The sequence below is a fragment of the Onychomys torridus genome, chromosome 13, assembly GCF_903995425.1.
Source record: "Onychomys torridus chromosome 13, mOncTor1.1, whole genome shotgun sequence".
In the NCBI taxonomy this organism is placed as follows: domain Eukaryota; kingdom Metazoa; phylum Chordata; class Mammalia; order Rodentia; family Cricetidae; genus Onychomys; species Onychomys torridus.
Window position 1 is genome coordinate 26197114 of NC_050455.1, and position 11206 is coordinate 26208319.

At 48.1% G+C, this 11206-nt stretch overlaps 2 protein-coding genes across 4 annotated transcripts; one reads left to right on the forward strand and one right to left on the reverse strand.

Moving 5' to 3' along the window:
- Nucleotides 1–1513: 1513 nt before the first annotated feature.
- On the forward strand, nt 1514–9127 carry Tmco6 (transmembrane and coiled-coil domains 6). Of its 3 annotated transcripts, none has more exons than XM_036204548.1 (12): nt 1514–1730; nt 1877–1989; nt 4472–4587; nt 4689–4872; nt 5077–5181; nt 5350–5432; nt 5580–5744; nt 5945–6056; nt 6150–6336; nt 7636–7730; nt 8320–8487; nt 8699–9127. In XM_036204548.1, exons 1-12 carry the CDS (start codon nt 1646–1648, stop codon nt 8810–8812), a joined length of 1527 nt encoding a protein of 508 aa, XP_036060441.1. In that variant the 5' UTR covers nt 1514–1645; the 3' UTR covers nt 8813–9127. The 3 variants fall into 3 exon arrangements, with proteins under 3 accessions (XP_036060441.1, XP_036060439.1, XP_036060440.1); XM_036204546.1 differs by having other exon boundaries at nt 5628–5744; nt 8699–9125; XM_036204547.1 differs by lacking the exons at nt 7636–7730; nt 8699–9127 and having other exon boundaries at nt 5628–5744; nt 8320–8498.
- On the reverse strand, nt 9102–11148 carry Ndufa2 (NADH:ubiquinone oxidoreductase subunit A2). Its single transcript, XM_036204550.1, has 3 exons — nt 10985–11148; nt 10762–10868; nt 9102–9305 (listed from the first exon to the last, which is right to left on the reverse strand). Exons 1-3 carry the CDS (start codon nt 11083–11085, stop codon nt 9214–9216), a joined length of 300 nt encoding a protein of 99 aa, XP_036060443.1. The 5' UTR covers nt 11086–11148; the 3' UTR covers nt 9102–9213.
- Between the last annotated feature and the right edge of the window lie 58 nt (nt 11149–11206).

The window sequence follows — 11206 nt, forward strand, 5'->3', positions numbered from 1 at the left end:
TGAGCTAAATCCCCAACCGGGGGACATCTCTTTTAAACTACCACATCATGTTTAACAGTTATGACGTGCCATGTGTAAGAGGGGCCAATGGTCTTTTGGTCTGGAATATTTTGACATTGGAGTTGGAGTTGAGGGCTTATTAAGAGTCTTGCTGTATAGTCCAGGCTGGACTCACACTTATGGCACACCTTCTTCCTCAGCCTCCTGAGTGTTAGAAACCACACCTGGCCTGGAGTTGGGACCTTGAGGTTGATGTTTGGGAAAGTGCAGACAATGGGCAGAGTTCCAGGCAGAGGGAACAACCTGTGCCTTAGCTCAGGGGGTGGAGGAAACACTGCTCATTCAAGAGACAAACTGGAGGTCCATGGGATGGGTAAGGTGAAGTGCCCTTACAGTCCAGACCAGAGAAGAGAGTTACAATCACACCATATATTACATAGTTGGCCACAAATTTGGATTTTGAGTTGTGAGGAACTTTCACCTCACCCATTACCTAGTAGAGTGATGACATTCAAAATTTGTTGAATTGTTTTATCTTTAAAAAAAAAAAAAACAGCAAAAAAAAATTTAGCTGGGCAGTGGTGGCGCATACCTTTAATCCCAGCACTCGGGAGTCAGAGGCAAGCAGATCTCTGTGAGTTTGAGGCCAGCCTGGTCTACAAAGGGAGTTCCAGTACAGCCTGAGGCCGGAGCTACACACAAAGAAACCATGTCTTGAAAAACAAAAACAAAAACAAACCATAAAAATGGGGGGAGGTCATGAGGTGATTATAATCCCTATCTCATCCTTAAAATGGCAATAATGGTTCTTGTGGATCATCCAGTGGAGTATTATTGTTGTTGCTGTTTATTTGTTTTTGGTTTTTCTAGACAGGGTTTCTTTGCGTAGCTCTGGCTGTCCAGGAGCTCACTCTGTGGTCCAGGATGGCCTCGAATTGAGAGATCTGTTTACCTCTGTTGTTGTTTGTTTATTTTTGGTTTTTCAAGAGGATCCCTCTGGATGGCCTGGAACTCGCTATGTGGGCCAGGGTAGCCTCAAACTCACAGAAAATCCCCGCCTCTGCTTCTGAACATTGGGACTAGAGGCATGCACGCCCCCATGCCAGGCAAGATTTATTTTTATGGTAGGTCTAGTATGCCTGCATGAGTTTAGGTGCATCATATGCTACAGGAAGTGGAGTTACAGGTATCTAGCTGTGAGCCGCCAGAGGCGAGCGCTGGAAATCGAACCCAGGCACTCTGGAAGAGTAGTAAAATGTTCTTAAAGCCGGCTCTCAAACCCTCAATGGGATATTATGCTTCAAGCATTTAGGAAGTGCCCATTCAGTGGAAGCCCAGTAATTGGTGAAACCGGCTGTTATACTGAGCGTGGATGGCACGGGAGTAAGTTGTGTTTGCTGAGCGGAGGGTGACACACCGCGGATCTATGAAATCCCAGTTTGACCACGCCCCGTCACGTCATCGCACCGCCCTTGCCCCGCCCTCACGCACGGAGTCCCGCCCCTCACGTACAGCCCCGCCCCTCACCCCCCAGTCAAGAGTGTGGATTCTGTTGGCCTTTGCGTTCTGTTTGGCGCCGGGGCGGTTCTAGCTTTCCCCGGCCGAGCTGTTGCTGCTGAGCTCTTGAATTTCCCTCCGTTGTACGATGTGGAGTCGGCGGCAAAGCCGTCTAAAGACTCTGGCGTGCGGGGTGGAGGAGCTGCGGTGCCGCCGGCGGGAGCGGGAGGCAGGTGCGAACGGATGAGGGAGCTGTGGGGGTGGGGGCGGGGGAAAGTGGATGTTTTGGTTGGGAGTAGGGAAAGGAGACCCCTAGCTCTGAGTCGAGTGTCTGCTGCCTGGCTTCCTCTCCTTAACTGAGCCCTTCCTCTGCCCCCAGCCCTGCGGAAGGCGCGGAGGGAGCAGCAGTTGGTCAGCAAGAGGCTGCTGAGGGAAGATGCTCCGGAAGAAGCCGGAGGTCAGAGTGCACCCGTGCTCCTTGGGGAAGCCGAGGTGAGCGAGCGGGATGACCCAAACCTGAGTGCCAGCTATTGCTCCTCTCCAGCCATCCGCTGGATCAAGCCGGAGGCAGAATTAATTACCCTGTACAATTCACTGCCCCTCGTCTTTCCATCAGTCCATCATCAAATCAAATCTTTGCCTTTTGTTTTTTAAACCTGGTAAGGATTTCCGGAGTCCACGTGCCTCTCTTTCGTAGGTGTCTCCACCATCCAGATACTACAGTATCTTTTTAAAAGGGTCTGCATTTGCCACCCTGATTCGTGTTTTTAGAAACACAAACCAACATCCTCCCAGTGACCTACTAAACGACGTGTAGTCTAACCTCTTACTGACTTAACAGTTACTCAATCCAACCACGGTCATTTTCAGTTCCTGGAACATATACCAGCTGCTTTCCGGTTTCAGGGGCTTTGCTTTTACTACATCTGAAATTTATTTTGTTTCCTTCGTGTCACAAATTGGCAATCCTCCTGCCATTGCTCAGGTACTAGAATTACTGGTATGTACCACCACATCCAGCTCTCCAAACTAGGCTTAACTGGACCCTGTTTTGTCTCCCGTTACAAACTCAGGAGCAGTCTGTAGCCCCTCAGTAGAGTGCTTGCCTAGTATGCTTCAGGCCCTAGATTCAGACCTCCGAAATGAAGGGATGGTGGTGACATGACATACAGGTGTGTCCCACCTGTAATCCCAGCACTTAGGGAGTTGAGGCAGAAGGAGCCTGAGTTTGATGTCAATTTTGGCTACATACCAAGACCCTGTAAAAAAGGAAAATAAAAAAATGCAGACACCTGCACAATATCTGGAGTAAAGCTGTCATTGTTTTTTTGTTGTCTGTTTGACAGGGTCTCTTGTATCCCAGGCTGTACTCAAAATCTTAAACCGAGGATGACTTTGAACCTTGATCCTCTTGCCTCCACATAAGTGCTGGGCTTATAGTTGTTCACCACCACACCTGGTTTATGGGGTGCTGAGAATCTAAATCCAGGAATTCTAATGAGCTAGGAAAGCATATACAAACTGTACTCTGTCCCCAGCACAGATTTACTGAATGAGTAAATGAAAGTGTCTGTACATTTAGCAGGCATTGCTTATGTCTTGTTTTAGTAGTGTCTGTGTTTATATATTACTGCTATAGAGCAGTTGCTCCGAAGATATGATACTTATTCATTCCTTCATGCTTCCTTTATGCCAGGACATTGAGCATTGAGGCACACAAAGACTGACAAGATAGAGTTCAAAGTGTTCAAAGGCAGGGCTGGAGAGATGTCTCACTGATTTAGAAAACTGGCTGCCCAGATTCGATTCCTAGCACCCACGTAATGGCTCACAGCTGCCTGTAACTCCTGTTCCAGATCTGATGCCCTCCTCTGACCTCCATAGGAACCAGGCACACACATGGTAAACAGACATACATGCAAAGCAAAACATTCATACAATAAAAGTAAAATAAAAAGATACAATAATAATAATAATAATAATAAAATAAAAAGTGTTTAAAGACCAATGAAGGAAACAGATTTCCTACCATTTTTATCATGGGAGGAAAAATGAGGCACAAGAGAAACTCATAAGTTTGTTGGGGGAAGCCAGAAGGTGTTAACTTCCCCAAGGCCATGAAGAGCAGAAATCTGAAAGGCCTGGGAGTCTGGAGTGTATTAGGCAGAGGTGATAGGTGTGCAGAAGGCTGGAAGTGTTAAACATGTTATTGTAGGAGTTGCTGGAGTGTAGTTTGCTTGGGAGGATAGCTGGAGGGAGGGAGGTTTGCCAGGTGGAGGGGTTTAATATTATTCTAGAAATAGCCGTGTAAGAAGGCAGAATAAGCTGGGTGATGGTGGGGCACATCTTGAGTTCAAGGCCAGCTTGGTCTACAGGTTGAGTTCCAAGACAGCCAAGGCCCCACAGAGAAAACCATTCATGGAAAACCAAACCAAACCAACAAGGCAGAGAAGAAACCATTCTTATTTTTTCAGATGAGGAAGCAGTTTCAGATTCCTTGGAAGTTAGCAGCAGGGCTAACCTGCCTGTCTAACCTGCCAAAAAGGTTTCTCTGAGTAGTTTTGGTGCCTGTCCTGGACCTCACTCTGTAGACCAGGCTGGTCAGGAACTCCCAGATCCCCTGCCTCGTAAGTGCTGGGATTAAAGGTGTGTGCCACCACTGCCTGAGCTGTTTTTTTTTTTTTTTTTTTTTTTTTTTTTTTTTTTTTTTAAATAGGAGATAGGGTCTCTCTTTATAGCTCCAGCTGTCCTGGAGCTATGTAGACGAGGCTGGCCTCAAACTTGATAAGATCTTCCTGCCTTGGCTGAGACTGAAGGATTGTGTCACCACACCAGGCCATATTGTTAACCAATAACAAGTTCTGAGTAGTGATATTGTAGTGGTATTGAAGATGTCACAGATGAAGCTGATAGACGGACTTAGGACTTGCTTCATGGCAATTGCATGACATCCTTTCCTTGTTTGGGGATTCAGGTACAGCAGATCCTTCGGCTAGCCCAACGGGGAACAGATGAGAAGGAGAGGGAGAAGGCTCTGGTCAGCCTTCGTCGAGGCTTGCAGCACCCTGAAACACAGCAAACCTTTATCAGGTCAGTGTGGGTGGTGTGAGTGGTTGGCTGGGGCTCTCCAGGGACAAGAGAGTGGAGGGGATAGACCACAGACTCAGTCGGTTCTGGTATCATTCATGTAGGCTGGAGGGCAGCGTGCGGACCCTTGTCGGGCTCCTGACCAGCAACCGGGCCCTGTTGCAGCTTGAGGCGGCTCGGTGCCTTCATGAGCTCTCTCATTCTGAGCAGTCTGCAGTGGCCCAGGCCTGCCTGCCAGCCACTTCCTACCTCCTCACCTACCTCTCTGGTCACAGCCCAGACTTCATAGTAAGGCCTGTCCCTTTTAACCTTGCTCTGGGCTTAGAGTTTATATATGCCTTTGGGGCCAGCTCGAGCTGGCAGGTATAGGAAAAGAAAAAGCAATGCACGTACCCACCATTTCTCCTCTCTCGTGAGCTTCAAGGACAGGGTCATGCCATCCTCCCTGGTGTGGGATGAGCCCAGCCCACTGCTTTTGTTGCCTGCTCTCAGGAGCTGTGTCTGTATACACTGGGGAACCTCATTGTGGAGAGTGAGGCTGTGAGAAAGCAGCTCCTGGCACAGGGCGTTGTTCCGGCCTTGGCTGCCTGCATCCAGGTGAGTGCTTCGTTGGTCTCTCCCTAGCAAGCCTCCCCTAGCTTCTCTCCACATGTTCCACTGGCTTAGCCAGGTAGCTCCAACCTCTGCCCTGGTCAAAGGGGTTAAAGTCTTCTGGGTCCTTAGGACCCGTTTTCCAGTCAGAATCCCTACCCTGTCTGTTTCTAGTCCCCCCATGTGGCTGTGCTGGAAGCCCTTGGATATGCCTTGTCCCAGCTTCTGCAGGCTAAGGAAGCTCCAGAGATCATTCCGTGAGTAAAATGATGTCTTCAGATACCTGGCCATGGTTGACCCCCATGGTGCCTGATCAGGTCTGATTTCTACATTTTCAACTCTGTGTCTGGCTAGAGAGAACTTGGGGGTTTGGATACTTTCTTGCTCTAAGTGTTTGAGAAGAGCCATTGGTGTCCCTATGGTTCCTGCTCACCGCCTGCTTCTGCTGGCAGCTCTCTTCTGGACTCCAGTCTTCCCCAGCACATGCTACGACTCATGCAACCAGGCCCGAAGCTGAACCTTGGGGTTGCTGTGGAGTTTACCTGGTGCCTTCACTACATCATTTGCAGGTAACAGGCCAACTGGGAAAATGTCTTTCCTGGTGCTTCCTACATATGACTTAAGTCTTTGGACTGAATTTAGTTTTTAGAATTGCTTTGTTGAATTTTCATCCCTCTGGTGCTTTCTTTTGCTCAGGAAACCACAAACCTAAGTTGTTTTGTAGCTTCAACATAGACTTGATAGTGACTGCTTGCTGTGTGTTGCCCAGCCAGGTCAACAATGCTGTGCTTCTCACCCTTGGGGCTCTGCCCACATTGGCCACGCTGCTGCTGGACTTGGCTGGGGCTGTCCAGAGAGCAGATGATGAGGGCCTAGAGCTAGTAAGTAAAAAGGGTCTGTGAACCTTTCTTTACACGCTGCCCTGTTGTATCTGCTGCCTCTCCCCCTTCCCCTACACTCAACCTGTCTTGCAGCTTGCATGCCCCGTGCTTCGGTGCCTGAGCAACCTGCTAACAGAAGTACCAGTGGAGGCCATGGGTGAGCAAATGGAGCTCAGAGACGAGCGGGTTGTGGCAGCCTTATTTATCCTCCTCCAGTTCTTCCTTCAGAAACAGCCCACCTTGCTGCCTGAGGGCCTCTGGCTCCTCAACAACCTCACCGGTATGTTATTAGAATCTGCACAGGCCTGGTCTTTTATCATCATTAAAGTATTTATTAAAACCAAAGAAGGGGGTAGATTCGTTAGGAAACGAAGTACAGATTGGAGGGAAAGGAAGAGAACAAGGCGGGCTGGGCAAGGCAATTCAAATGCTGTAGGAGGGGCCCACACCTTTTGCCTACCCTGTCAGTGAAGGTCTCCCATCTCATAAGCATCTCGAGCAGTTCCTGAGCCCCTGAAAGGACTCCTTTGGAGGAAGACTGTACCTCTATCTACCCATGGCTGTCAGGCAATCTTTCCCTCCTCACCTTCCCAATAAATTGCCTGGGTCTTAGTTCCTTCAGGGTAAAATAAAAGCAATCTGAGGGATCCCTACCTCATGCTCAGACTGCCCTACACCTCTTCTTCTTTTCCAACCCTAGCTTGTTCCCTAGAATTGCCAGAGATGCTCAGTAAACAATTCTCCATCAAAACTTCGGTCAGACAAACCTTCCAGGTGAAGTGCTCTCACATCTTGTAGACCCACCAGCCAAGGGTCTCCTCTTCTGAGCTAGTCATTCTGAAAGTTCTGGGGCAGGTGGAACCCGAGGCGTCATGGGGTTCCTGGAACTAGGAGACTGAAAAATGTAGTAAGAGCTCCCCCATGTGGACACACAGTTTCTTTCTCATCTGTAGAACACACAAATGTATCCCTTTAACTTCCTAGTGTGTGTTCATATATTGAGTTCTGGGTGCCATGTATATACATGTTACAAACACAAAACTCTTTCATGGCATGCTTAGCCTCTTGGTAGCTAGACCTCAGAGCTTGAAACTACTGGAGACAGGAAGTAGGAATAAACTTTCCCAATTCGGCTGGGAGAAGAAGCAAGGGCAGAGGACAGCAGCAACAGGATAGTTATCTTTGGAGGAGAGCCTGTCCCCATCACACCTCCCAGAGGCTTGGGGATGTTGGGTCTTCAAAGTTGTAGTAAGGAAGTATCTGATACTGTCATCTTCCTGAGGGCCAAATTTTGTAGTCAGGGGACTTGTGGGATGGAGTGGAAGCTCAAGGAAGATGCTAAAGTCCTCTTGCACATGGCACATGCTCCAGGGACAGGTTGGCAACCATCACAGTGGACACGTTTCTTGTCCTTGAAGGCCCATTGCCACCCATTTGGACAGCAGCAACATTTACTCCGAGCAGGATCTGGACCTTTAGATGTAGGGGTAGTTCCTCATGGCCTAGGCTGTAGCAGATTGGGCCGTGAGGGTAGAGTTCAGAACTATATAGGTACTTGATATGACATTTTCCTTTTCAGCAAATAGTCCTACTTTTTGTACCTCCTTGCTTTCTCTGGATCTGGTCGAGCCCCTCTTGCAGCTGTTGCCACTGTCAAATGTGATAAGTGTGCTGGTATGTATTGGTGTCAAAATTTGAGTCCATGAACTGTTGGTCAAAGCAAATGGTTTTTCGAGACAGGGTTTCTCTGTAGCTTTGGAGCCTGTCCTGGACTAGCTCTGTAGACCAGGCTGGCCTCGAACTCACAGAGATCCACCTGCCTCTGCCTCCCTAGTGCTGGTATTAAAGGCGTGCACCACCACCGCCCGGCCGTAATAATTTATTCTTATGTGCTCTGGTGTTTTGCCTGCATGTATGCCTGTGTGAGGGTGTCAGATCTTGGAGTTGCAGACAATTGTTAGCTGCCATGTGGGTGCTGGGAATTGAACCTGGGTCCTGTGGAGGAAGAGGCAGTTAATCTTAACTGTTAGGCCATCTCTTCAGCCCCCTGGGTGTAACTCTTTAAGCTAGACAACTGCTTTGGGAAATCAGCCATTGGAAGCTTCAACCTCTTCACTTACAAGTGGGTACTATACAGAGGTGGATGTGGGAATTACATATAAGAGTTTGTAATAGTACTTGGACACATAGTCAGCCTTGCTTATACTATCATAATTCTTGGTTTTCATCATTTTGGGGGGGGGTGCTGTCCTTGTGTCTACAGGTGCTTACAGTTCTGTGCAACGTTGTAGAAAAGGGTCCGGCTTACTGCCAGCGGTTGTGGCCAGGGCCCTTGCTCTCCTGTTTGCTCAAAACACTGGTTCTTTCTGACACTGAAGTAGTAGGCCAGAGTTTGGAGTTGCTGCAGCTGCTATTCCTGTATCAGCCGGAGGTGGGTTTGGTTTCCAGTCCCTTGATTTGAAGCTACTGATCTCACTATGGTGCCCGTCTCTATATTTGTTTCTCTGGGCAAGGCTAGCATATGTGGGCTGAAGGTCAGAACCTTCATCTTGTTAGGAATGTACTGTCTAAGAAGTGGGCTGACCCATGGACTACAGGAATTGGGTTTTAGGATCTAAATGTTGGTTCTTCTGTATCCTCAGGCTGCCCAGGCCTTCCTGCAGCAATCAGGGCTGCAGGCCCTAGAAAGGCATCAGGAGGAAGCCCAGCTTCAGGATAGGATACTTGCTCTCCAGCAGACAGCTATCCGTGGATGACCTGGCTGCTTAATGTCACCCCCTAGGCCCTGTGGTCTATTTATCCCAGGATCCCCTATTGTGTTTCAGAAGCTAGTGGCTTTTTATGTACCTGAGGGTGGTCCTGAACTTGAGATTGTCTTGTTTCACTGTCTTAAGCAAGTTGGTTAATGACATGTGACACCACAGCTGGCAGCTGGTGGTTTTTGATGAGAAATAAAATCATATATTTATGTAAAACTGCTTTGCCTTAGTGTTTGCACAATAACGGGGAGAAGGGAATAAGGATGAGAACATTCTGAAGCAGCACTGTACATAGATAAACTTTATAAGGAACAGAAGAACACATTTCCCCACACTGTATCCAGTCTAGTAGAGCCCAGGTTCTGGTGCTCTTGCTCACAGTCCTCAGTGGAGACACTTCAGGCTTTGCCACTCAGCACATTCTCCAGGGCTCTGGATACCTCATCAGCACTCAGATTGTTCAGAGACACATTCTTCTCTTGGCCAAAAGCTGAGGAAAGGTGATTAAATGAATATCCTATATAATGGGCCACAAATCATATAGGGTTTCATGCCTACATAGCTAGTTCCAGGCTGGCTATGGCTATATCATGCAACCCTGCCTTAAAAAAAAAAAAAAAAAAAAAAAGGAGTTTTGCTGTGCTTAGCACTAACCCTGTGAATCTATTTGGGAATCCCAGGTCCTACTAGAATTTTATCTGGGAAGAAAGGTGTCTGGTCGATGCTTTAAGGTCACTGTAACTACCAAGCAGGGGTCTATCCTTACCTGACTGTCCATTTTTGGCTGGCCATAGTCCACTTAAAATATGTGGCACTATGCACATGCAGTACTACACACTAAAGTTACTCGTGACTAGGTCCTTCTGTGTACTTTAGGAAGAACCTGTTTAATATTATAGTGCATAGGAGTCTTTGGTTACAACCAATCTGTAGCAGGATGTGACTCTCCACTCCCAGGTAGTCCTTTGGCATGGTTGAAATGATTAAACTTTAATGTATTACCTACCTACTATCTTTTGGTCAACATGTTAAGAAATTATCAGATTGTAATAAACAGGACTAGCGTAATGTAATAATGTAATATAATGTAATGACTTACTTTGGTACTGACAGTCAAACCCAGGGCCTCTCATATGAAAGGCCAATCACTGGCTTTCTTTGTACCTTTACAATTTTGAGACAAGATTTCTCTAAATTTCCCAGTCAGGGCTTGAACTCACTATAGCCTCAGACAGGCCTTGAGTTCATGATCTTCCTGCCTCTGCATGGGAGGATCTGTAGCTGGGATTTACAGGCTGGCTCAGGAATGTCTTTCGAGACAGTAATATAAATGGTTAGATGCAAGTAACAACCTGGATGATGGGAGCCAACCACATTATCAGTACTATAAGGAAGGGGCACACAACGTAAAACCTCAACCCTGTTCTATTCTAGCTGCATAATTTTAGGCAGATTCTATGTTTGGGTTAAGGTTTCTAATATCTACAAAAGACAAGCACCCACTCACAATAACCACGAAAGAAAAGCACCCATTCACAAGATTAATGAAGACTACTGGTATGAGGAAAGTACACAGCACAAGCCCTAAGCATGAAATGCTCAACATTACTGAAATTCCCAGTCTGAATTTGCACTGGCTAAGGTGTAATTCAGAAGGACCGACATTGTCATGGAGGAGCATTTTTTTTTTTTTTTTTTACCTGAAGCCCACTCTGAACTGCAAAAACTACTGGTTCTTATCCAAAACCCGGCCAGGCTCCATATGTATGTTGCCAGGAATACAGGAATAAAAAGCATCACACAACTAGGTAAATGTGAATTTCCTCATCCGCGGAAGTTCGAGTTTTGGTCCTCAGCCCCATTTTCTCATGACGTTGGGTGACCCCTTCTTTTGTCTAACCCATATTCTGCGACCCGGGTCCCTGCCTCCGGCGACCAGTACTCACCGTAGCGGGCCCAGAGCTTGGGCTGCACCTCGGAACATTCCCGGATTAGAATGGGCAGGCTGGGGTGCGCCTTCTTCAGCTCCACATAACGTCGCTGGATGAAATCCCTGCAGGGCGGGAGAGACCGCCGCTAGCGCTAAAGGGCACGGACCCCTCCCCCCCGAAGGTCAAGGTCATAACTCCAGGTTCCGAAGCCCACTCGCCTCCCCACGCTACGCCTCACCTCACACCCTGGCTGCCCGGCGAACGCTGGCATAAGTGGATGCGAATCTCCCGCAGCCCCAGCTTGGTACCGACGGCCCGGCTAGCTGCGGCGGCCGCCATCTTTGCTAGCCAAGGAGCGTCCAATCAGGACTTTTCGGCCGCCTCAATCGGACCAATAGCGGGCCCTCTAGTCCCCGCCACCGATTGGCTGACGAAGGGAGGGGCGGGATAAATCTTGGTC